Raw genomic sequence first — 27080 nt, 5'->3', positions numbered from 1 at the left:
ATGAACAACATCTGGGAATGAGGTACCGTAATGAATGTCCGGTTTTACTGTGTCTGACTGTATCGGAAGCATCTGGGAGAAGACAAATCTGTAAAGTACACTAAAATACAGGCAAAAGGCGTGTTTGTAAGGGTAGACTTTGGACCTGATTTTCCCCAGGGCGATGTTTGTTTACATCTGGCCATCTTGTTTTACCAGGTCAGGTTTAAAGAGTTAACTGGGTTGTATGTGTGATTGTGAATAATAGGCTGAACCTGATACCATTCAGTTGCCTCACGTTCAGTTCCTGCAAACATCTACTTTGGTTTTAGTAACATTAGCTAAATTGGTAGCAACGTTAACGGCTTCCCCTTGATTTCTCCCTCATGAACCTGCAGTTTCCCTGCGGTTTGTTGCTCTGAAATTATTAAAGGAACAGTCAGAGAAAACAACAAAAGTTTAATCAGCTCAGTCTGGTTTGATTAGTCAACAAAGTCCCCCCTTCAGTATCCTAGTAGTTGGGACCGTCGAGAGAAATTGCCCCAGTGTGTGTGTGTGTAAGGGGAGTGCCAGTGAAGCGTTGAAATGTTCAGGCCAGTTCTGGAAATGCAGTAAATGGGCTTTCCTAGATAAACACTGGCTTGTTCAGGCTCCCTCTGGTCCCACGCATGTTTCCCACCTCTCTAGAGAGGAAGCTTTTCGTGACACCTGACGTGGTAGAGGAGTCTTGTGCCTAGTATTAAAACTATGCAACCTACAGAGAAGGGTGCATGTCGGTAAGCATCTGGGTGTGCAACCCATCGCAAGCTCCTGTCAAGTTACGTTAGCAGCTTTGGTTTGAGGCGAGACGTCTGTACGTAGCAATCGTGACTTGTCCTCTTCTTCCCCACTGATTCTAGACAGGCAAGTCCTTGAAAGAACAAATCTGTAAGCTGCAAACATAAAGATGTGGCGACCGTATTAGTTGCGGGCGTAAACCCAAAGCAGCAGCAGCAGCAGAAACTTGCTCCTTCAGCTCCCTGGATGCAGGCTTGACCTGAAAGAAGTCACCCCAAAAAAGCAGTAATCCAAAAAGCCAAATCTTCTGTCGGATGCTTTACTGGCTCATAGGAGGAGAGCCGGGATGGCTTCTAAAGCATGAAATTGTCCACTGGGTCTGCTGGGGTTTATATTTACTTCCTTGCTCAATTGTCCAGCCCTCCTTGCTGCAGTCAGTGCTTCCTACTCACAAGCTCAGTAGAGGCATTAAGGACTAGTTTGATGATGTTTTTCTGCAGAAGAATAGGAGAGGCAGATCCAGCCTTAGGGGAGGATGGGGACGGGCAGTGCCTAACTAATAGAGTTATCAAGTTCAGTGGGGAAACCTAAACTACAGCTCCCAGGAGGCATTCCCTTCCCAGAGGCACATGCAGTGTATTGCTGAGAGACTCAAAACAAAATGCACTAAATTCAGAATGGCAAAATGTTTTGGTTCCATTGAAAACACCAAAAATTCCTAATCAACCTTGGCACTTTTAAGCACTCTTCATTTTGGAGATTTTTAAAAAATATTTCAACTCTTGAGTCTAACTTAGGATGAAAACTGGTGATGAAGTTGTTGGAATTTTCCACAAGGAAAAAATTCTGACTTGTTTTTTTCTGAGCTCAGCTTTAAAAATTGAGGTAGCTGCACTTGTTTCTGTGAAGTACTTTGATATCCATGGATGAAAAGAACTATAGAAGTGCTAATTATTGTCATACTGGTTTTAATTATTCTGTCATACTGATGGAGCGACTGCCAGTTCTCAGCCAGCAATGTTTTTTTACAAGATGTTGTCCAGTCCACAGTTTTCGTAGAAACAGTCAGATACTTCTTTTTAATTGTTTTAAAGGAAAGAAAAAAAGAAAATCCTCTCCATGCTCAGCAGCTGCTACGATTCTCTGATGGAAGTTCAAATCTGCCTGCATTTGTACAGGGTGTTAGTATCAGGATGGTAATGAAGAGAGTAGATGGAAAGCTCCGTTTGCCAGATATTAGGGAGAAAACAGTGGGAATTGCTCGCAAGGGTGAGACGCTCTGAAACTTGCTATGTACCATAATTTAAAATGGAAAACGCAGTTTCCAAAAATTTGGGAAAGGTGTGATTTTTTTTCACCTCTTCTATTATCGCTGTTATTGTTAGTTATTTGCAGTACACTTTATTCTTTCTTTGGGAAGGTCTAAATGAAGTACTGTATTTCCAGTCAGCTCAGACCGACTCAATTGAACTGTTTAATTCAAGCAGTTTGCAGATAAACTCTGTTTACCCAGCAGTATCGCTGTCTCTCATAGGACCTGTAGTTTAGAGGCCTCAGTGCTGTCCTCTCTTTTCAGCTATTCAGCCTGCTACAACCCCCCCTAGGGCATCCCTGCCTCATCCAAGGCCAGTGCTCTGTCAGTGGAGTCCAGTGGCTACACTAGAGGTATGTGTTTATGCCTACAAAACTACCCAGAAGAAATCTGGGTGGTTTACCTGAGGTACTCCAGCAAAGAGAGAGCAGTGTAAGTACTGGCTGGAGCTTAGCGCGTATCCTAAGGGAGGATTTAGGAGCAGGCAAAGGGTATGCACAAGCCTATCTACGGTGTTCTGTTCCTGTTGTGGAAGTATGAGTGCCATGACTTCACTGAAGGAAAGGAACCCTGCAGGGCTAGAAGTGACCCACTGTTAGTGACCTGAGCCACAACCCAAGTATGAACCAGGACACGTATGGAAATGGGCTAAAGATATTCATATTACACAGCCATTCCCCATGGGGCAAGCAGTTGCCACACAGAAAGGACATCAGTGGACTTGAGTGGGTAACTTGGCTCCAGAGGTGCCGCATTTTGGGGCGGGCTCTGTGCAATTTATGGGAATAAGATGGAGCTGTGAAGAATCCTTCATAACTGCATTATGCCCTCTAGAGAAAAAGCACTTGCAGAAGACAAGGGGCATTGGCGCGTCCCTCGCTCGCTGTCACGGCTTTGTGTGTCCCTGTGTCAGCAAACAGATGTCTAGGGCAAGCAGTGACACTTCAAGACTGACACTGGGCAGTTGATCCCCTTAAAAAGATAACAGTGCTACTCCTTTGGAGAAGAGACTTTCCCCCCTGGCCTGGCAAATGATGTGTCAGATTATCAAAAGGCAAAGGTGATTTGCTTTTTCCCCATCTGCACTCTTTGCTCCCTTTCTGTTTATTTCTAGTGACGTAGTCTAGTTTCTCAATGCCAACGTGATGCAGCAAATGGAAACCTAAGCAAAGTCTTAAACATCCAAGTCTTTTCACCCATGTGTTCTTTGTTTTAGGAAAAAAAAAAAAAATCATTTCTGTAAAAGTCTTTCATGCAGCAAGCAGTAATACTGCATTGGGGTTTATTAACATGAAGCAGAAAGATTTGCCCTGTCACTGCAGTTACTACTCAGTTGTTGCCTAAGGATTAGTAGGCTTTTAAACAGATAATATACATTTATTTTTCTTGTCCTGGAGAGAGCCTGGTGGTTCTCCGTGTGAGTCAGCTGTAAAGCAGAGGAAGCACACACAGTGAATGTGTCACCAGGCCTCGAGAGCCTCTTTTAGACTCTACTATGGTGGTTCGGTACCTAACAACTACATCTCTGGCCTGGTGGCATCCAGGCGACTGTCCTGCCTGAGCAAGGCAAAGGGCAGGAGAAAGAATATAATTTCTTCTCCAGTGAGTTGCACAGAGAAACAGCACAAGCGAAGGGAAGAATAGATGGGGACTAGCCCTTACTTTGAAGGGGCAGTGGGTAGATTTAAAGTGTTACTGTTCAGCAGAGGCAGGAAATTTTCTTTTGAAATTAATGTCAAACCTAATTTTGAGTCGCGTAAAAGCACCTTGCAGATTTGGGGAAATCCCATCAAATGCTTTCATTTAGAAAGGAAAAATCAGGCTGGATTCACAAAGGTGCTGGGACGGATAGCGTTTTCTTTCCTACCCTATTGTCAGAAGTCATGAACCAAAGCAAGACCATTTCAGGATAAGCCTCAATTTGTCTGTGTGAATCGACAAGCAGCAGTTGAAATTCTGCCAGCCTGCCGGCAGGCCTCCACTTTCTTATGTCCAGGATCAGGTCCATGCTATAAACTTTTCTTATTCTAATCATTGGCATGAGAAAACATGATGCTGAATGTGACACTACAAGAGGCGAAGTGCAGCTGCAGCTCTCTGGCCTTGTAATCTTTTTGCCAAGACTGTTTACTGGGGGAATGAAGAGATAGTCAGTACGTTACAGCCGCATCAGCAGTATGTCAACTTCAGATGGGTTTGCCAACATAGCTAAACCTTTAGGTCTTTCTCATGGGAGCTTTAAGGTGAAGCTGTCTTTGGGGGCATGTATTAGCAGCCTAATGAAAACAAGGCAGTATGATTTTAACATATGTTCAGCATAATGGCAAGAAGTAGCCTAAGGTTTAACTGATTTTTAATACGTGATGGAAGCGTACTGCCTTATTTGTGCTAAGCTGTTAATACCCATTAGCTAGTTAAATACGTGTTCGTTGTACTTCCTAAATCCCACTCTGGACAGGGCAAATAAGAGTCATTTTCTTAAATGAACATCTATACCAAGTTAAAATCCTAAACGCAGTCCCTGCGTGGAGATTTTCTTTCTTTTGACGAATATAAATCTTACTGTGGACTTCCTCTATTTCCTTTTGAGGATGTCTGATGAGGGAATAAGAAGAAATTTCTTTACGTTGTTTTTTTCCTCTTTATTTCTCATTCCAAGTGTTGTTAAGAAATAATCAGAAAGCATTAATCATTTCTCTGACTGGTTTAAGATGAAAGGAGAGAATCTCCAAATAATACTGAATGCTTTGGGTTTTTTTTCTCTGAAACACTTCCTAGTCTTAAACTTTATTTCCCTTTAATTTTCTGAAGTTTTCTACTCTGACTTAGTATTGATGTGACTTAGTTGCTGTGGTTGCCAGATGAGTCATCAAAACAGCTTTGCATCTTTCAGGGGCATGCTAGAATTTGGCAATCTCTTCCACACTGGCAAAATAGTCGAGAAAGATGGGAGCTATAACCTGCTGGGGAAAGTTTCCCTGAACTACTGGATTCAGGGAATCGGACGAAGTTGAGCAGCTTGCGCGTCCTTTTTGGATTTGCCATTAGAGCTTCATTAGCTTGATAATCACATTCCAATCACAGAATATTTCTCTCTGTATACTCAACCCCGTCCATCTCCCATACAGCTATCCAAACACTTGGCAGCTTTATGGAAAAATATGACAGGAACTGGAAACAATAGACCCTGGTTTCACATGACAAAAACTCCTGAGTGTGGAGCTAAGGGTCATCTGTCCAATGGTGACATCTTGAATCTTTCTGTTGGGAGTTGAATACATCTAGCAAACAAAAAGTATGTTGCATGTTCTCCAGTCATCAAGACATTGACTCTATCCTGGCTAAGGTGCTCAAACAGTGTGTTTTAAGATTGGCTTCTGGGAGCGAGGGGATCTTTAGAAAGCTTGAGAGTCATACTGGAAGTTAGAAGGAAGACTTGATCTCCGGATGAAACAGTGTTTTTCTGCCCTTTCTCTCTGGGCTGATTTGTCTTGCTTTCTTGTTGTAAGCATTATTCCCTGACAAAAAGACCATGGAGCTTAAAACTTTATCTTCTTCCTGTTCAGTCATCCCAGTAGGTTGGAATGTCACATACGCCAGTCTCACCTTGGTTGCTCGCACGCACACGCAGAGCGTAATGGTGTCATATGCCCCTTTCCACAAAGGGCTGTACCCTGTCCCTCCTTCACCAGAGTTTCTTTCCTTATGGACTTGCAGTGCCTGATACATCACCCGCAGCTCTGTTGTGCTGTATAAGTGGAGTGGGGAGAGTTCGCTCCATGTGAAACCTAAATCCTTTGTGCAGTTCTCTGTGCCAGCAAGAGCAACCTGCCTTTTCACTCCAAAGATTCAAGCTGCAACACAGTCCTACTTTCCTGTGTATGAACAGGACTTCCACTTCATGGAACTTTCTCATTGCAAAGCTTTGAGGGACTGCAACCACGTTATATATTGTGTTCATTTCTTGTAGTTTCCTTTGGACATTTTTGAGTGTTCGTGGTCTTTCTCTGCTTCAATCAACAGTACTTCATTTGCCCAGTGGCATAGACAGAGCTGTCCAGTACGGAGCCCTCATCAGAGTCCAGCTCGGAAGAACACGAAAGCAGTAGGCGCCATTCAAAGGCTTTCAGTTGCCTCTGTAAACGGCTGCATGACGGCTGTCAGCATTCATTTACAGACATTACATTTACCAAAACGCTTAAATTTCACTTCAACTTCGGTTGTGGTTCCCTTGACTTTGCTTTTGTGATATTAGTGCAAATGTGTTGGCATGATGGTTTATAGTGAGCAGTCAAGAGTCTTGTATCAGCAGTGTGACTCAATGGGCAAATATTTTTTGCACAGGTATCCCTGCTACTTGTTGAACCTTGGCCCTTGCTTATAGATATCTCAGTCTTTCAGCCATGGAACAGAGGCTGATAATTTCAGTTGGTATGAGCAATCCATCCTCAGCACCATCAGAGGTATAATGTGAACAAGTCATCGGCTTTTCATGAAGCACTCATCAAACGCTTACCAACAGCGGACAGATTTGTGTTAGAAGGTCTCAGACAACAGTGGGGGTGATCTGTATGGGATACATTGCTTGTGGCTAGGAGTGTGATCTGTTTGGCCTCTGTTTTTATTGTTGGTGTCTGTGTTTTACTGTTGAATAAATGATGGCGATAAGACAGGGCAATTTGTAATTGCAGCATATTCATCTAGTGCAAATATTTCCCAGAGAAACATTCTCATGTGTCCATGTTTGACAGGGATATGCAGAGAGTCTGTCTGAAGTCAGAGGAAGAAGTTTTTTAAAAACATACAAATGTATGTACTCCATTGTGTCCTTTAGTAGAGGGGAGGAAAGGAAAGGTCTGGAATTACTCCAGACTTCCAGAGATCCAAATCTGTTTGAACCCCAGTATCCTCTTTCCTGCTAGCTAAAAATTCACTTTCTCCTCACTGGGTGCTTAACTGATCTTCCTGTATGGTCTTCATCTGCTTCTTGGCACTGGAGGATTGGCCCAGCTAGTGATAGAACAGAGACAGGGCGTGTCAGTGCTCTCTCTGGCATTACGTTCCCTTGGGTGGTTGCTTGGTATGTCCCAAGCACACAGTCAGTACAGAAGTAATTGCTGGGTTTGGGAACGTGAGAACCTATAGCTAGCTGCACCCTACTCCTACTAGTAGCTGACTTTTGCTTTTAATATGTAGTCTTTTTCCTGTCATCTCTGAGGAGTTTTATTTTAACAAATACCAGTGACAGCAGAGACCTAAGACCACAGCTCTTTCTGTGGCATGTTATCTCTTTAGACTTGGGTCTCTTACTGCTGGCCATACAAGTGCTTTTTGGGTGTTGGGGAAACATTCAGAGGTGAGTGGAGATGTCCCATTGAACATCGTGCTTGTGATAAGAGGGGACTGGACTTAAGGTACCTGTTTGGTTCTTTGTTGTGTAATTCCCTGCAGATACACATGGACAGAGAGATGCTGTAAGAATATGGGCTTCCTGCTGGCGTTGGTTCTTGCGTTCTCCTCTGCAGAAAGTGTTTCTTGAATAGGGACCTTAGTCTGAACACTGCTTTCACTTCGTATTGTGTTCTAATAATATCACACAAGAGACATGAAATGGCTTTGATCATAGGGAGTAAATGCCACCAAATATTCTTCTTCCTGCAGCCTTTTTTTTTTTGTTGCATTAAAAATTCATGGGCAATAGCAGCTGCTTCTTTTCAGGACTTAGCTACATCAGCAGGTGGGGAGAGTGGCAGGAGTACCAGGGCATGTTGATTGATGGCCAGAACAGGGGTGTCCTGACAGAGCTGGGAGCAGGAGAAGTTTGCACTTCATTTGCTTATGCAGGGTCTGCCTGAGGCCAGTCAGATTCACTTTAGTTTGTTCCTCATTTTGATGAGCAGTGAGCTTACTGGAAAATTGTTATAATTCAGGTAAATGGATGTGAATTTGAAGGTATGCCTTAATTTCCATGTTTGCTTTGTTCTTTGTGTTGCACTCCTTCTCCAGCCAAGAGGAGTTTACAGAGAATGAGGGTGAAAGGCAGACTCAAGAGGTGAAATCATAGCCCCACTCAAGTCAGTGGCAAAGCTCGACTTGATTATATCAGGGCTAGGATTCGTCCAAGGGGCCTCTGCCTGTCAAGATTGCCTTTGACATCTCAGACACTGGATAGACAACTTGAATGGGAAAATTTTTTGAGCTTTAGGGTCCTTCTCCCTCAGACCCCTGTCAGATCAGTAGGTTGCGAGGGTGTACTTGGGCAGGTAACTCCCTGCATTTGGCAGCAGTCTGTTATCATCCCAAGCCTGTAAAAAGCTTTCCTGCCAGCTCCTTCATGCTATGCATTCACCAGCTGAAAAGGAGCTCTGGTAAACCATTTTTATCATTCTTTATTGTGGCTGTCTGACGAAAAGCTCAGAAGCAGATGTTTGACTCAAAGCCTTCATTGCACAAATTCAGGCCCCCCTGGGTTCCCACTTATGTCTGGCAAACACAGGATGGTTCCTTGCAGATAGAAAGAATAGGGTGAAAAGGTCTTATGGACAATGACTAGAAAATAATCAGTGACAGATATTTCCTGAGGACGCTAGAGGTAGCCTCACCCACAAGTGCTATAGGTCTGGTATCTGGGGTTCATCTTCCAGTCCAGCTTCTGTCTTCCAGCAAGTAATGAAGTGTGGAAGTGCCCTACTCGGAGCTCCATCTCATCATCAAACATTTTCTTTGGGCTTGTTGTTGTTGTTACTCTGCTCTGGTCTGATTCAACTGTAGTGATTTTTTTTCACATCCCCTGCCTTTGTTCACCCAGCTGCGAGGGTGCTCTGACCAACCTGCTCTTCATCCTTCCCTGATCTCTGCCTGCTGACAGAAGCTAGCAGGCTTATTACATTATTCAAAAAATACTGGTGTGTTGTGTAAATTAGGAAGGTAATGAAGTGTCGCTGAAGACCTGGACTATGCACAAATCCCCAGGGGTTTCACAGGAGGCAATGCTTCCGTTCCTGTTTGGGTTGTTGGCTCCTTGTTTCATAAAGCCCCACAAGTTGCTGGATCTAACAGGTTGCTGGAGCTGAGTAAATTGTCAGTAGAGAGGGTGTGTTTTCTGGCACATGAGGGCCTGTGCCTGGCTCTGACAGGTCAAGTTCCTAGAGAGATTTTACATCCCTCCAGGAGAACACTTGCCTATTGTCACTCTTGCCTGGAAGCTTTTATAAATGCCCCGCAGACCTCTGCTTTAGGGAGCTGTTTCAGGACGCGTGCATCCCTCATTCAGCCCAGCCTTAGGAGTGTTGTAAGCGGCGGTTCAGAGAAAAATTTCTGTCCCTTGAGAGGTATTGCTGTTTCTGATAGCTGTTGCTTCATCTGAGCAGTTTGCACGTATGTCCACACTCAGGTTTGTCTCACCTTATCCAAGTTGATTTAAACATGAGTTGGGATGAGATTGAATCGGGGTGGCTCTGAGACAGGGTGCTGCTGCTGCTGCTGCGAGTGGTGAAGCCCACTGGCCATACAGCTGCACTGCTGCTGCATCCCAGCACGGGACTGGGCTGGAGGCTCCTTGGTCCTGCCTGACAGAACCAGCTGCTGGAATCACCTCCAGCAAAATGCCTCTTCTCCCTGAGAAGCCACCTTATTCCTGCACCTCTCAATGGGCAGGTCCTCCATTGTTCCCCCTCAACTCCTATGTCCCCCTTCCCCATGGTTAGACTTGGACCTAGAATTCCCACTCCTGGCCCTACTTCTGTGCTATCTGAGCACATGCCCAGGACAGTGCTATTAATCTGGCACCTGCCAGCTCTCTTGGAGGCTGCTGAAAACACCCTATTTCCCTTTCTGGCACCAGGTGTTGGGCATTTGTGGCAAAGTATTGGAGTAGGAACGAAAGTGGTACAAAGTGAAACTCAAGAGGTACAACAGAATTTTTCAAGAAGATGGTATTTAACAACAGATGACCCTTTAATCTAAGCAGACAAAAGCATGATTTGATTCAGTGGCTGGATGATAAAGGAAATAATGTTTGTGCTTAAAACAATGTGAAAAATTCTTAACCTGGGTGGTAATTAATTTTTAAACCCACTGACGTAGGGTAGATCTCTACAGTTGGGGCTTCTTAAGCCAAAGCAGAGAGCCTTTCTTTAACAAGGTGCTCTGGCTGAGCCACTGCTTGTGGTTTCTTGCCAGAAGAAGTGGGTGAGTTTCAGTGGCTTGGGGCAGGCAGCTGGACAGGATGATCTGAGAAGTCCCTCCTAGCTTTAAAATGTATGAATATGACTGGGCCTGACAGAAATGGGGCATGGGAGCAACCTAGGAAAAGGAGAGAGACTTGAAAATACCAGGGTGAGGAGTTTGGAGAAAGGAGTAGAGAACTGGTGTGGGAAAAGGGAGAGGAAAAGCTGAAACATTTGAAAGTATATGTTGAAAGAGTAGGCAGACACTAGCTCAGAATGCTGGTGCAGACATCCCTGACCTGTAGCCTGTAAGAGTGTTATTAACTGAGCCTGAGTCTGTGGGACAATTCTCCTGGCTTGTCATCTTGAAAATCTGGACATGTTAAAGATGTATTTTCCTCATCTTCAGACCTGAACGCAGTGAAACGATTGGAAGTGTTTTCAGAAGCTTGAATCCAGGCAGGTCATAGTTTCAAAGGGACCCTTCTCCAAATTTCTGCATACAAATTTCTCTGTCAGCTTGTTGCGCATGAGGCTTTCTGACAGTGCCTGGTCTCCTGATAGCATCACAAATCTTGAGAATCTTTCTTGTCTCGCTGAAGGCCTCAGTTTAAGTTTCATAAAAGCTATGTTGGAGCTTCTGTAATGGACAAGAAAATGCGCAGTGCAACAGCATGCCACACTCTATTCTTCACAATAAAATTAATTCTCCGGTGATGATTAATGTGTAGCATGTATCATTTCAGCCAGACTTTGGAGCTCTCTTCCGAATCATCACTGTCAGAATGATTATTCTCATCCATTAGCATTGCATTGAGAACTCCATGCCAGAGCAGGTCATCGAATCAGCAGCAAGGCTGAGCAGAACGGGTTTGACCATCTCTCAGTGGTATAGAATTCCTGTCTGCAGCGATCCTAGCGTCCCTTGCAACTGCCAGGCGGTTGTTTTGGGGCCTGTTAATGGGTAAGAAATAGATCATGCCTGGGTGTTCTGTAGACTGTGACTTGCAGGGGCTTTCTGTATCGTAGTGTCGGATCACCCAGCAGTCTTCGGTGCTTCATCCTTTGAGTGCTATTGGAAGCTGAGGGTATGTTAGGATCTCAGCTATGTAGCTGGAAACTTTGACACGCCCTGAGAGACAGAACAATTTTAAACGCTTAATTTAGGCATCTGCTCTGAAGTGCCCTCAAGAGAAGATTATCTCTCTGAGGGCAGAGGGAGCCTAGGGAGATTAGCTTTTTACGCCTTTGTGAATGCCTCATTAAGTGATTTACCCAAATTCACTGAGGAAATTTGGACTGGATATCTCCCAAGTCCTCCTAGAACATCCCAACCTCTGGGTCATCTCTCTGTTTGTGTGTTGGGAGGGACTGTTCACTATTCTAGCCTCCTTCTGTGAATCTCCTAATTACTTGTGCTGAGGGCTGTAAATATTCACCAGCACTGGGAGGAAAGTTTTGGGGGGATAGGAGGTCTAAGCAGATAGAGCTATTGCTTTCCTATGGGAAATGAATTATTTAAAGACCTGTAAGGTTGAACCCTGGCTCTGCCTGACTCATCAAACGTTGCTTGACATTGGTGAAGCAATGATTTCACTCCCAAGTACAAAGAGAAAAGAGATCTTGAAGCTGTCCTCAGCGGGAGGTATGGACTGCTTGTCGAGATTTGCATGCCTAACTCATATGGCCACATTTCGAATATACAGGTCAACATCCTTGTCCCCACGAGCAACGTCAGAACTGGGATTAGCTCTTTCCCTGCTTCCAATGCTGTGAGCTGGCCTTCCTTGGGAGAACAGGTCACACAGTTTCCCACCGGGTCTGCTGACTCAGCTGGGAGATGGCAGGCAGCTTAGCTCCCTGACTCACAGCAGCAGTCACTGAGCAGCGTGGCCTCCCGTGGTTTCAAAGGGATTTGACACCCTCTGACAAACAGCAACTGGAGGAGTTTCAGTAAGGCCAAATTCTGGGTTCTGCACTTGGGCCACAACAACTCCCAGCATCACTTGGGGAGTGGCTGGAGAGCTGCCAGTCAGAGAGGGACCTGGGGGTATTGATTGACAGCCGGCTGAACAGGAGCCAGCAGTGTGCCCAGGTGGCCAAGAAGGCCAATGGCATCCTGGCTTGTATCAGCAATAGCCTGGCCAGCAGGGACAGGGAAGGGATCTTACCCCTGGACTCGGCACTGGTGAGGCCGCCCCTCGATGAGTGGGTTCAGTTTTGGGCCCCTCACTCCACAAAGGCCATTGAATGACTCGAGCGTGTCCAGAGAAGGGCAACGGAGCTGGTGCAGGGTCTGGAGCACAGGTCTGATGGGGAGCGGCTGAGGGAACTGGGGTTGTTTAGTCTGGAGAAGAGGAGGCTGAGGGGAGACCTCATGGCCCTCTACAACTCCCTGAAAGGAGGGTGCAGAGAGGGGGGATGAGTCTCTTGAGCCAAGGACCCAGCGGCAGGACAAGAGGGAATGGCCTCAAGCTGCGCCAGGGCAGGGTCAGACTGGCTCTTAGGAAGGATTTCTTTGCAGAAGGGGTTGTTGGGCGTTGGAATGGGCTGCCCAGGGCAGGGGGGGAGTCCCCATCCCTGGAGGGGTTGAAGAGTCGGGTTGAGCCAGCGCTGAGGGATCTGGTAGAGTTCAGAACAGTCAGTGTGAGGTTAATGGTTGGACTGGAGGATCTTCAAGGTCTTTTCCAACCTTGATGATTCTGTGATTCTGTGCAAAGCCCCCTTCTGAGGTGTCGGTAAGAAAGTCGTGACTGATATGTGATCTTTCAGAGAAAAGGCAGCTCCACGCTCTCAATACTACTGATTGCTTTTATGCTTGTTGTATTTGTAAGGCCAGAAGGACAACTTTTGGACTAAAAGGGAAGTGCTCTCTGTTTCTTGTTCCTCTCAAGTAGGAAGGACCTGTTGCAAATCACCTTACAGTTCTACAATGACTTGCTGTGGTAGCAACCAGTAATTAAGGCTACAAACCAGTGGCAGTGCTAATTCTTTAATCCCACTTGGTTATATCTTGCTGAAAAAGTATCTTCGGACTGCTGTTTTCCTCCTGCCCAAGCTTCAGATTTGGTCTTTAACAAAAGGTGAAAACTTCTGAGAAGTCCAAGCACAAAATCTCTTTATCCAGTCGAACTCTTTCAACAGTGATTATGCAGTTTTCTACCCTCGCAGCACAAAAGTAAATGAACTTCAAGACTCAAGGCCTCCTGTTTAGCCGGTAGAAATCAGCGTAGATCTTTTGACAGTGGTGGCGATATGTCAGCTTATAGCAATTGAGAACCTGGCCCTTGACCTCTAAATTGTCCATACCAAGGTGATCAATTGTGAAACTAGATCGATTGCATAGTAACAAGGTTACAAATTGGTGAAAACCAGCTATTGTTCTTGTACAGGAGGAAGTTCTGTTACAGCTCAGTGACCGCACTTATAAAGAGGTGTTGTGCATGCATGTTATCATCCACAGTTATGACCTGAGTGCCCTCGAAGCAGTAAATCCTTCTACCTAATGAGGTCCTTACTTCAGAGGAAGCTTGGTCTTGTTGTATTACATGTCTGGATGTGAGTCTCAGGCTTAAGCTGGCTCCGATTTTCAGCATCAAAAGCCAGTTTAATTTACAGACTTGCAAAATATTCATAAAACCCATGTCTTTCTTAAAATAAAGCACATGCTGGAACAGTTACTTCTAGTATTAGAGCCATTGTACACATACATTTTTCTCAAATGGCAGAATTTTTCCCTATAACATGTCCTCCATAAGTGCCTTGAGGATATGAGTAAGTGGCGTTGATGTTCCAGTTGGCACAGGATCGGGTTTGGTAGGCAGCATCCCGTCCTTAGCAGACTTTCTTCTTTTCAGTTGTTTCATGGAAATAATTTCTCTGCTCTTTCCAGCAGACTCTGACCTGGTATAGATGGAGGCCCCTTTATCGGGCAGGTGTAGCTGAAGGAACGAACAGAGTATGGCCAACAGGATATTTTTATGGAGTCTGAGGACAAGGGCATTTACCATTGAAAGCCCACCTCCTCCTCAGTTTGCCTCTAGAGGCACCTGCTGCATTCAGAGGATTTTCCACCTCTCTCCTAGCCCTGTCTTTTCTCCTTCTCTTCTTCTCCTGTGGCTCCCTGTAGCCCAGGAACCAAAGGAGATGTAGCTGCTGAATAAATTGTAGTGGGATGCTGCCCTTACACAGCCGGGTGGAAATGTGTGCATGTAGGAGCTGAAGGTACAGGAAGGTAGAGAGGAAGGAGAGATCACCACTCCCCTGCCACGGTCCCTTGATCTTCCTCCCCATATGCTGCAACCCCTTTGGCTCTTCCTTGTTCCTCTCCATAACTCCTCTGCCGATGCAACAAAATTGCATTTTCTCTGCATGGCTGAGAAGCTTTGAGCAGGCTCTGCTGCTGAGTACAGCAGTGTATCTTGACTAAACACGTTATAGCTCACAAAACATCGTATGTTTTCGCTCATCATTGCAGATACCCTGAATAAAGTCCCTAGATGCTTGGACTCCGCTGGCAGAGCAGTTATGCAGTCCTCTTAAAACAGTCGTGTTGGTCATGATAGGGTCTGGAGACTTGTGTGAGCAGTTCTCTTTGTATTTTTCAGAAACGTCTTTTCCCCAGGGACACTTGGGAACAAGTCACCAGTTTTGGTGTGGTTGGTAGTGAATGAAAGTGACAACAGTTGCCATTTTTTGGCTGTTTGTGGTGTGAGCTGATGAGCCTCACTTCAGCTCCTAGAGGGCAGCCATCCACCTCATACAGATGGCTCTTGCAGTTGGCATTGCGTGAAGTTTCCATGGATTGTTCTTTGCTTTTAGCCACCTCAAATGCAAAAAACCACCAGCCCATCCCTATTTGTGGCCAGAGTCCATGCGTTTAGTGTCTGTTGGCTCTCCCTGAAAAGCAGATGGCACTTCAGGCTTTCACAATGTCAGGCCCTGCGTATCTGTAAAACTGACCTGCCGCACAGGTTGGCGGGGGTGACCTGAGTACCAGTCCCAGAGCACCCCAGCGCTGCCTGTCTCAGCGGAGGCTGCCCATCCAGCGCCAGCATGGAGGCTCTCTCCTTTGGCCGGTTTAGATGCCCAAACTGTGATGTCTTCAGCACGTTTCCTTCAAAGCTGGGGAGAGTAGGGCTAGCCAGGCTATGTCTGCTCATGCTGCTGTTTTCCTTCCAGCTAGCACACAGATCCATCCCACACCCACAGCGTGGAAACACAAACACCTTCCTAAACCCGTCATCCACGCGTTTCTGTGGTGTCTTTGGTGGTGCCGTACGGCCTGCGCTCATCGAAGGGTGTTTCTCTAGGCCATGCTCCCTTTGAACGGGGTGTTGTAAGTGGTTTGCGTTGGAGGGTGATGGGGTACCTGTAGGGCTGGCCTCATGCTGCCCCATCCATTCCTGAACTGCGTAGTGACAAAATTTGGTCAGTCAGGCTGGCCCTGCCAGCCCTGCACGTACCAGGAGTATTAATAAATGGCACGAAAAGACAGCAGCATGGATTTGTGGTGTCCATGCTCTGATTGCTTGCCTGAATTTTTTCCTCAAGTTTTCAGAAAGTAGGAAAGTTAGAAGGCAGACCTGCTGTTTCATTATCTGCTTCCAGCAGGGGGAGATGGGTCCAGAGAGTTATTTCTTCTGGGAACATGTACAAAAATAACATTATTTATTTTACTCATGAGGCGCTCTCCTAGGATTTGTGTGATTCCTGCTTGTTTGGCCTTTTATACCAGGCAACCCCTCACTTTTGCTTCTGTATGTTTCTGAAAGCAAGTAAGACCTATCAGCTGGAGGTTTTGTTTTATTTTTCCCAAGGTTTACGAGACCCTCAAGGGAATTTCTTCTTCTCTCTGTTTATTATTATTATTATTAAATAGTTATGCTATGGTGGTTCTAATGAAGATTGTGTAAATGCGAAAGAAGATGAAGACTTCCCCTGTACTTCCACCTCAGCAGAGAGGTGCCTCTGAGTCTGCTGTGACACACCCCACTTTGTAGGGAGGCACGGCCACATGCAGTCCCACCTCGAGTCAGGATGTTACCGGAGTCTGGGGACAGGATTCCTTCCTTCTCCCTCCCTAACCACCCCTCCTGTCGTTCTCTGTATAAAACATATTGGTGCCACTTTCCATGAACTATATTTAACTAAGCATTAAATTTAGATTTAACTGGATAGTTATTGCCTCCTAAGTAAATACTCTGAGATAAGGAAATATTTAGTGAGCTCTAGCAGTTGGGTGGCAGATGCTTCTTGCATTGCATAATAGTTAATCTTCGACAAATATGTTTTCCTTACTCCACTGGCATTTAATTAACATACAATAGCTCTTATTAAATGTAGATGAAACATATGTGGGAGACCCTTGTAAAAGGGATCCATGCAACACTGACTTGCAAGAGGGGTGCATTTCTATCACTGGTCCTATCTTTATACGGGACCAGGTTTTTTAGCTGTACTCGAACTCTGTCACAAGGGTCTCTTGGTGATGCCCATCGTCTGGGATGTCAGAAGCCTGTTGGCATCTCTCTGTCCCTTGTCCTGTCCATTGCCCTAGAACAGTGGCTACTAGTCTATCAGCAGCATGGCCTTCTTCAGAGCAATACCCTTGTCAGGTGAAATCTCTCTCTGCAGTAGCTTGGGAACACCCAGAGTGCGGATTAACCCCTTAGCACCTTCTCCTTGCTCCCCCTCTCTGGTGCCATGGGTGCCCAGGCTCCTGCAGGGGAAATGTCTCAATCGGCTCACTCCTTGGCTTGAACACAAAGCAGTCATCTCTCTTGCATGCGTGGCACTGGAGCAGTAGTGTCATGACCTTAGCCCTTAATTTGTGGGCCTTTAACACATGCAGGGATTGTTTAAGCACTCACAGGCAGCAGGGCCTTTCCATACCAAGGCTCGGGGGGCCAGTTTCTAGGGGTTCAGAAGGCAACTGCACACATTCCTGGAAGAAGAAAATCAATCGAGGGCCATTAACTACAAAGACACTGCCACTGGCTGGGGACATGCCTTAGCCACAAATCACTGGAAATTAGGGAAGCGCCCTGGGGCGGTACCACTGCACCCTGGCCTTGTGCTTGTGCTCTTCCCCAGGCATTGGCTTTAGGCTGCGCTCAGAGACAGGACCCAGGGTTGGAGGGACCTTTGATCTGATCCCATGAGGCCGTTTGTATGACACAGAGCCATTCCTTATGTCTCTCCAGTTTGAGTCCACTGTATCCCCCCCAAAGACCAGAGAAGAAGCAGGCAGAGTACAAGGCTGGGATTTTCCCTCGCAGCAGCGCTGTGAAGCACGGGACAGCAGCTCAGGGCTGAGTTCCCCTCAGCTTTTCTTGCACTTGCTTCTCTGGGCCATCTCGCACCACCTCGCCCACCTGCCCCCTCCCAGCCCCACCGTCCGCTGGCCACAGGAGGGTTCTGCCAACGAAACACCCCCAGGAGCAGCTCCCAGCGAGCGGGCTGGGGGAACGGCAGGCAGGCCTTGGTCGTACAACCTCCAGCTTCTTCCTCTGCCTTAAATTTAACCTCGGTTCTCTCGCAGCGGTGCTCGTACGTGGGCTGTGGAAGCGGTCCCGGGTGGGCAGCGCGGCCGCCGGGGCTCAGCTGCGGGCGCTGCCAGCGGGGAGGACAGGCCCAGCATTCACACTGCGGGCAGCTCAATGCCAGCTTTGTCTCCCGTCCATCCCTCAAAGGCTGGGAAAGGAGGCGGCGGGGAGGGGGGCGGGGAAGGGCTGAGAGGGATGTACAACTGTTTAGCTGGTGAGGGGAAAGTCTGAGAGGGGGGAAAAAGCAAGGTTTGAGGCTGCAGCAGCAGTTGCCAGGAATGCCGCTCTGTAAATCAGCTAGCTGGTGGCTTCAGGCCCCAAAGCCAAGTTGTTTGCACTTTTGGCCACAGCTTCTTTGCCCCCCACTCCCCCCAGTATTTTCTCTTGGGAATATTGGCTGTATCTCCTCCATCCTCTCTGCCCCGCTCCCCCCCGCCCCAGCTCAGCCTCTCCCGGCTGCTCCTGCCTTCTCCTCTCTGCTTCCCGCTCTGCCTCCGCTTCCACTTCCCCGCTCTCACCCCCCTTCTCCTTCTTTCTCCAGCCCCCTCTTCCTCTCCCACCCCCTTTCCCTCTCTGCCTCTCCCTCCTCCCCTTTCCAGCCCCCTCTCCCTGGGGGCTTCCCCCCTCTGCCCTCCAGCCCTCATCCCTTCACACTCCCTCTCCCTACTGCAGCGCCCCCCTTCTGCCCTCCCGGGGTAGCCCCGCTCGGGGAGCGGGGGGCCGGGGGGGACACCGGGAGCGCGGCTGGCGGCTCCCTCCCGCGCCCGCCGCCGCGGTGCCGAGCTGCCGTCTCACGAGTGAGGCTCCCTCCTCCCGCCCCTCTCCATCCCTCCCGCCCCTCTCCATCCCTCCCCTCTCCCTCCCTCCCTCGCTCCGCCTGGGAAAGTGGGTTAGGAAGGGAGCTCGGGGCTGGGAGCTGCACAGCCGCGCACTGGAGCAGGACCAGCCACTCGCGCAGCCCGGCGGCGCTGGACTCCCCTTGGTCCTTCTTTCCTTTTTTTTTTTTTTTTTTTTTTTTCCTCCCCCTCCCCACCTCTCTCCATCACTTCGAACGGGTCGATTTAACTGTTATTATTTTTTAAATTATTTTGCTGCCTGATTTTTTTCCTCTTGCCTTTTCTTTTTTTTTAATTGAAGGTTGTGCTAAGACTTTTTTTTTTTTTTTTTGGAAAGCCTTAAAACAAGACAAGGGGGAGGGGGGACAAGAAGCCAGCAAGAGACTGAAAAGAGCAAGAGAAAGTGTCAGCTAAGACGGACTGTGAAATCATCTCCCCTTCCTGGGGCTGTCGATCAGAGCGAGAGTTGTACATTATTATTGTTATTATTATTGTTTTTCTTTCTACGTCTATCTACCCACATACACAGGCAGAGAGAGAGCCAAGTCCAGACAGTGAAACTCGACGAGACCAGCCATGGTAGCAAGGGCTCAGCCTGATCGGAAACAATTACCGCTGGTCCTACTGAGATTGCTTTGCCTTCTCCCTACAGGGCTGCCAGTCCGCAGCGTGGATTTTACCCGAGGTACCGATAACATCACCGTGAGGCAGGGGGACACAGCCATCCTCAGGTAGGGCATTTTGCCAACTTTTCCTTTTCTATCCTTGTATCTGTATTTCTGTGTATGCCACATCTACATGTGATGCGATACGGATTTGTGCGTCTCCGTCTCCGCGAGAGCGTGTGTTATTTTACCTCTCGAACTGCAGTAGCAGCAGCTGCTACAAACAAGCTCTGCTTGTGTGTTTGTGCCTTAATCTAAAAAAAAAAAAAAAAATTACAAAGCTTTTGAACACTTTTTGCCACCGCTCTCCTCTGTGTAGTGCTCTGGATCAAAGGAATTGCAGTGGGGAAAGATCTGTTTGTGTTAGCCAGCTCTCGTGAACGTACATTTTCCACCAGCCCTGCAGTATCAATAGAGAAATCGAAAAGGGATCCAGCTGTGCTTGCCAGATGTTCCATTGATCTTCCCATACTTCTTTCTGTACCTATACAAAAACTTTATCCCTGGTGCTGCTGGAACTCTCGGGCAAGTTGTTTTGGGAAACTCTGGCTTTTAATTTTATTTATTTATTTTTCTGCCCTGTAGGGAGGGGAGATGGATACAGTCGTTAAAAAGGCTGGTGAAAAAATGGTGTAAGAGCTCTGACATTTATGAAGCTTGTACCTCGTTCGCTGTGTTGTTTCTTTGCAGGGCTAAGTAAATGGGTATATACTGTGCCTTCGTGTCTGAGTGGTGGTGATGAGGGAGTCTTTGCACACGAAGCCTTGTTCACTGGCAATGTTGAGTGTTGTATTTCTGTATTCGTCATGCAGGTTTTCTAAAGGTAGTTCTGAGGCTACTTGGGCTTTCAGTTAGGAGCGTCCCAAATAGCTGAAATGCAGTCATCTTTTCCCTGTGGGTTTCTTTTTCAAATTCTGCCTTGCTCAACTTACCTGCAGTAACTTCCCTACTGAAGGAAAATTCTGTGCGTGTGTGTGTGCTCACACTGTGTACTCTGGCTGTAAAACTACTGGACATAATTTAAAATAAGTCTGTAATCTGTATGGGAAGCTGATAGTGCACAAACCCTGAAGCATCAAGGGAGCAATCCCCTAGCAAAGCTAACAGCAGCAGCAAAGTTTTCTTTCTCTTCCTCTGAAATAAATCCTGCTAGATGTCACCAAATGGTCTGCTACGTGATCCCCTGTGTCCTACAGCCCCCCCCATTTCATGATAGAGGGGTATGTGAGCTAGCGAGGTGGGATCAGGGAAGAAGGATGCTAGGAGAGGGATATGTGTGTGTGTATATGCGTATCGCTTCTCTCTGCTCCCGTGTGCTGGGTTGTTTTGATCTTGGAATACCCGTTCAGCAGCTTCCATTCCCCAGCTCTCCAGACTTGTTAACTCGCATGTAAGATTTATCCACACAGAGTAATAGGATTTGCAGAGTAATTCATCTGCCTTGCATATGCGATGGAAGGGGTTTAGATGCGACATGGTAAACACCTAACAAGGGGTGTTGCCTCTGACTCCCGGCTTCTCTTCTCTCCCTTCCCCTCACTAGCAATTCATATATCCCATTAACCCTTTTCTAGCGGGACTCCCAGCTGACTTATCCCATTTTTAAAGGCAAATCGCTTCCATCAATCATTTATTTTGGAGGGGCTGCTCAGGCAGATGTTTGCCGGCATATGTTTGGTACATACAGACAAGTCATTAAGCTCGCTTGCCCAGCCGGGGGTCACTGGATTTCGATTTCCCGCTTAACCTTGGAGCTTTTGAGTTTATCTAGACACTGTGTGCCAGAGCTGCATTTGCAGCAGAGAGGGCTGAGCGGATGGTGGAGATGGTGCCTGCATGTGCTGCCTCTAAAGCGTTCGTCAGCAAGCTCAACGGGGCTGCAGGGGAGAGTGGTTTGTGTGTGGAGCGCGGGGCTTGCCAGGGTTATGTCAGGCACCGAAATAAAACACCTGAGCGAGGTGATCCAGCTGTGTCAGCCAGATGTGTGCCAAGTGCCGCAGTTTGCAGGAGCAGCACACCACCTGGCCACACGGCTTGCCCCGAGCAATACGCTGTTCCCGTCAGGAGTGGCTGTGGCCAGGGCACGGGCTTTCCCTCCCTCAACTGCCTTCCTAAGCTCTTTAAGCAGATCTGGCTGGTTATATGCTTTTCACATTTCCTAGGAAGGGCGGTTGTCTCCCTTCCCTTTCCCTGAGACCAGCCCCAGGTTTCTGGGACGTTTCAGTCCCTCCTTCAGAGAAGAGGCAGAAGCCAGGCTGCGCAGGAAGACGGGACTGCCATGTGAGGCTGGAAGGGGTGAGATTTTCCCCTGTCCCATACGCTTTAGGTCCTGCAGGATGACGTTTCATTCCCTCAGTTTTAAAGCAAGGTTTGGTTTGCTCGCTTCCCCCTCACTGTTTTCCCTGACCCTCCAAAACATAACTCACTTTCAGACAGCCTTGCGTTTGAAAAACTCCCAGCATCTTGCTGTCCCTGCTTATAGATCCACTAGTGACAATGCAAGGGGAAGAGCTAGATGGGGAAAAACCGTTAGGTGATCTATACTAACGGTGCTCAGAGCAGATCTTTTACCTCTACGGAGAGACAGGTAAGAGATTTCTACACGGAGACCGTATCGACTATCTTTACTATGTATCTGCTTCGGAGGGAGGAGGGAGAGTGCAGCGACAGTTCACCAGTGCCCAGTAGCTCCATCCTGTAGCTTGAAGGGAAATGAAAATGTAGGAGGGAGAAAAAAATGATATGCAGTTGGAGAGAAATAAAAGCAATGTACGTGGTGATAAGGCAACTAAAACCGTTTTGCTCGTGTAAATTGTGGTGCAAATGATTCAGCGGAGCACTGAAAACAGGGTATTCTGAATGATTGTTCTCCTTTGGGTCCTTATACATTTGTATATAGTGTTACACTTGTAGGTGGAAGAATGGGTGGGTGGACTGATCTAGGAAGTGGAGAAAAATAGCGTATTATAAGCCCTAATGTTCCTAAAGCAAGCCACTCCTCTGGAGCTTCATCTACAGCTTGTTACTCAGAATAGAATTATTCTGAGAAGTTTGGATATGACTTTTTAAAGCTGTGGCATTTAAAATATTCCCTTGCTATGGACTTTTAAAAAATGTTCCTAACTTTATAGTGGCTCATCTCCTAAATGACCTGGCAGCAGATTTGATTCATTTGTTGGCCTTGCTGAAGGTTGATGACTTTTAGTGAATATTTGGCATGGGGAAGTTAGTCAGGGAATTACAGAGAGAATAAAAATAGCTTGTGATAGACTATCCACAGGGAAAAGGGTAATGATCCGCTCCTCAGAGCAAGGCTGAAAAGAGGGGAGGGGTCTGAGAGCTGTAACAGGTGAGAAGGGCTGGGCAGAGTTTCTGGTGTTTGGCCAGCTGCAACCAAGAAAAGAGCAGGATGTTTCAAAGATGATGTTGTAGATCAGAGAGCCTGTCAGACTTACTAAGGCTTCATTTTTTAACTCTGTCTTCACCACGTGAAGAAAGACACTGAACCTTATTTTGAGTATTGAGAGGGAACCGTGTGCTGCGATTCCTGCCAGTGTTTTGCTTGCAAGATTACAGTCACCAGGTTGTTAGGTTTTGTATGCGACTTCCCTGCTTGACATTAGGAAAAAAAGAATCCCCAAACTCCAAGCACACAAAATATCCCCCAGAACTAATTAAAATGGGAAAAGAAAAACAAGCCCCAACCCCAAATCTTCTTTCTGTTTACCTGCCTCCAGCATCCCTTCCCACCTCATTTGCTCTGCGAGTGTTGGGTGAGCAAAGGCAGGGAGCCTGTGCTTTGCTATGCACTTTCAGCCTAGGGAAAGGATGAGAAAGAAATAGGAGGATGTTGGCTAAGCCAGGACATGTGCAGTAGCGAAGGGCAGCTACCGCAAACAGGGGAGGGAGGGAACTGTCCCTCTGTGTTGTGTTTGGCCCCTGAGATGGATTAGAAGCAAAATGGCAATGGAGTCCATGCTGTGGGATCGGGTACCTGCACAGCACGTCAGGTGGAAAGATCAGTTTTCTCACGAACCATCACAGCAGCTCTCCCCAAAGTGCTGTTAAAGCACTATTCTGAGGGTGTCAGTGGCACTTGCAGGTTGCCTAGGGCTTTTAGTAGTCCTGGCACAAGGGCAGATTTGGCCTTTAGTGACTTCTGAAATGGAGTTCGTCACTAGCTGGAACCAAAATGGGTCACATCCCCATTCCCATCCACTCAGTTATACCAGTAAAAATCCACTAAAGCCCAAGGGCGCTGCCAGAAATATCGCATTTGTCTTTGGGGCAGATTCCTGGGGACTGCTAATAAAGAGGTACAAGTGACTCATACAGGACTTAAGCTGCTGAGCGCTGCTCGGATGATGTTCAGCCCATTGGAGAACTGGGATCTCGCCAAGGCCAGAATTTGGCTCATTGTTCCTGAGTTTTTCCAAGCATCAACTTTTCATCAAGAATTAAATCAATCTGATGCTGATGCACTGATGAAAACCAACATTTAACTGAGTGCAATTTCCATTTTGATCAGGTATTTTTAAATAATATGAAGTTTCAGGCTAATAGCACATTTACGAACTTCCATCCTAATGGGTACTTAGTTTCTTCGAGTTACATGTGTCAAAGGATGGGCTAGAATCAAATTACCAGCAGTAACGATAGCGCCGTTGGTGTAATCCTGCAACATAAGCAATTTCTGCAAACTCTGTTCTTGGCCTCCCAGTGTTTTGCTGATATTCTACACGTGGAGCTATGCTAGAGGACAAAGGCACCTCGGGCAAAGTAGCAACACAGCACCACAACAAAGTTTATGGCCTATACAGTCATTTGAAAAGAAAAGTAAAAGCTGTTCAGATTACACTTACAATTAGCATATGATTTATAACAGGGAGCGCTGAGCTGAGCCCTTTGCTAGAAATGAGAATAGGCATGTTCAAAGGTATAATGCTACATAATAATACAGTCTTGGCAGTAAAATTGTAACCTTGGTTATTACTAGTATTGTTGTGGCAGTTAAAGGCCACCGCTAAGTTGAGGCACCCTTTGTATGAAGTGCCACGCGAGCACAGAGTAAGAGAGATCCCCTCTTCTGCGGGGCGTGAGGGCTATTAGCTGGGACGGTCAGAGGCTGGGGGTGGGCAGGAGGTGCCCGGAGGTGAGCGGACTCGCCCAGGGTTGCACAGCAGGGCTCGGGCACACCCAGCCGAGCGACCTATCCATTAGCTTGGGTTGTCTTTCAGCTCAGCCACGCATCAACCCAGCAAATGCGACAAATGAGGTTTCCACAGTTCGTCCTCATCTGCCCTGGTATTGACTGCAAGTCCCAAGTGCTCTTCTCTTTCTCTGGTATACAAAAAGCCTTCATTATCAAATCTAGCGTGAGTGTGTCGAGAGAGGGTATGTTGGGATCTGTGCAAAAGGGGCTGTACTCTCCTGACGCTTTCCTTTTTTTTAAAAAAAAAAAAAAAAAAAAGTATAAATGTAGTAACAGATGATGTTGCAAAACTTCCAGGTCTGGCAGCAGATGGTGCCATTATATGAAGGCACACATGCATACATAGATATGTGAGTGTGTGCGCATACATATGATAAAGGAAGTTGCAATGTGTATACAGTCAGAGGCTGGTGATTAGCATCTCTCCTTATATACACACAATATTTATATAGAGCGTGCCCAGTGGTGAGTGGAGCCCTTGCAATACCGTGTTTTCTGCAAAGTGGGACTAACCCATCACAAGCAAAGGTGGAATGGAAATCTTTGGTGAAATTATGTATGTTTAGTAACACTGTATGTATAATTTGCATTCAGAAAGATGGAGGAGGAAAGACAGTATCAGACTGTATGGCTTTAACCTCCTCCCCTGAGTCTGCACACACACTTCAGTTTGCAGCTAAGTACCATATGCTTTCCTGCTTAGTTGGCATTAAAATTTATATAGTAGTACGTGTTACCTGGAGCGTCTCAGAGTTGGTACCTCTTCCACTCCGCTCCCCTCCCCAGCAGGTCATGAGGAAAGACCTAGTCTTAAAATAGCTCGTAGTTACTGGAATTTGCCATCTCATAACTACAAGTTTTCAAAATACAGATTGCACGTACCTGCCCTTTATATCCAGACCCACAGACATCTGATTCTGACAGAGCTGCGGGGCCACCGCTCGCTGCTGATGCAGCAGCAGGGCTTCGACAGGCTTACTGCGAGGCTGAATATAGCCATTTTCATTGAAGGTACCTAGTTTTGTTGTCCATCAAAATTCACTCTGGCTTGTGTGAACTCGTGCTCTGCTGGAGTAAGTGCAGTGGAGGGCACAAAGGTGAAGTCAGGAATTTACTGAGTTTTCTTTTACTCTTCTCCTGCTGAAGAAGAAACGAATGTGATTTTCAGCTGAATCTGACACCAAAGCATTTGCTTCAGGCTTCAGGCACATCTAACGTGCCTGGTTTTATGGTAAGTAATGGGAACTAATAACGATGAGTTTCACCTCTGCCTAGGAAACAGCTATTTCAAAATAATCTGAACAGCCATTCTCCCCTGTGCATGTGTGTTTCTGCAGATTTTTATTTGGAGCAACTTGGTTGTGTGGGAGAGGCGGGCTGTGACCCCAGAGTGCCCCCACTGTGCTTGGCCCTGTGCAAAGAGAGGAGAAATAGCCCTGCCGCAGCTCTATTGATTTCACTGGGATTGGGTTTTTTTTTTTGGTCAGAGCTAACTTGATGGAATTAAGCCCGCTCAGACTGGGCTGGAGTTCAGCAGATACTTTGCAATAACACAACTGAATGACATTTGGGGGGTGTGCGCTTGCGTGCGCCTGTGCGCAAGTGTGTGTTTCCTTACATTTGCTCCCGTTTAGAAATGGAAAGCGTTTTCTAGTGTGTAGTTGTACAAATGTTCATATAGTTCATAAAGCTGCAAGCGTTGTATATAGGTGAGAGGCAGCACTGCCCGATGGACAGGATGACAGTCCGCTTGCTTGGAGGTCTGTGTGGCTTTTTCCGACTCCTGGGCCTCGGTAACCATCACTAATGCTGGAATGTTCTTTCGCTTCAGTGTGCCTCAGTTGCTACAGCTGTTAAGGAAAAAAGCAGCAAGCAAACAGAATATCGCACGTGAGGCTCGGTGGTTACCACTGCGGGGGATCTGGCCAATACTGTCCCTTTCCAGTAGCAACCTGAACCACTTTCCCTGCTGAAATTTGCATTTCTGTGGCAGAGGGAAGTAGTGAAAGCCTCTGAAGAGCAGGGAGGCTTGTGTCCCGAACACACCCTCCCACCCTCATGTGAGAGGCGAGACATGCCCAAGTGGTTTCTCATCCCAGGTGCTCTCCTTGGATGGGTTCCTGGAAGAGCACCGGATTTACAACGGTAAGAGTGCTCCAGCTCCCCAAGTACCAACCCTTGTGCCGTGCATTTGCAAAAGGAAATAGGGGCGGTCACGCAGCTGTGGAACCTCTGCTCGCAGTGCCACTGCACCCCCTCCTCTCGGGGACAGCAGGGTGACCATCTTGGAGATGCACCACTGTCGTTGTCCCTAACGTGGTGTGACTCAGTGCATCGGTGACAGCAGTGCCTCACCAGGGGTGGTGATGGTGCTTTTCCAGTGTAGGAACCCAGGAATACTCTAACCGGGAGCCTGACGATACCTGCACGGCAGCTACCTCAGCGCTCTGCTTTCTCGCTCCTGCCATCCCAGGCTGGTTGTCCACCCTCCCGCAGGGCCGGGCAAGGGAGCCCGTGACTCAGAGCTGCGCACCCATTCACTTTTTGTGCCTCGCTGTGCAAACAAAACCCATGTTGAAATCCA

General features: G+C 47.1%; 1 protein-coding gene across 3 annotated transcripts in view; it reads left to right on the top strand.

The window, feature by feature from the left end:
* The window catches only part of LSAMP (limbic system associated membrane protein), a 1030680-nt gene that overhangs the window by 691112 nt on the left and 312488 nt on the right, over window positions 1-27080 (top strand). For 2 of the 3 annotated variants that reach the window (XM_074853113.1, XM_074853095.1), the window contains exon 1: window positions 18783-19350. In XM_074853113.1, the coding sequence (XP_074709214.1) occupies window positions 19196-19350 (155 nt within the window). In that variant the 5' untranslated portion in view covers window positions 18783-19195. Of the gene's footprint in view, window positions 1-18782; window positions 19351-27080 lie in introns of those variants that run through there. The other variant, XM_074853103.1, reaches the window with a different exon arrangement.

This window comes from Strix uralensis, chromosome 2 (assembly GCF_047716275.1).
Source record: "Strix uralensis isolate ZFMK-TIS-50842 chromosome 2, bStrUra1, whole genome shotgun sequence".
Lineage (NCBI taxonomy): Eukaryota > Metazoa > Chordata > Aves > Strigiformes > Strigidae > Strix > Strix uralensis.
Note: the sequence above shows the minus strand (reverse complement) of the source record. Positions and strands in the feature narration are given on the sequence as shown.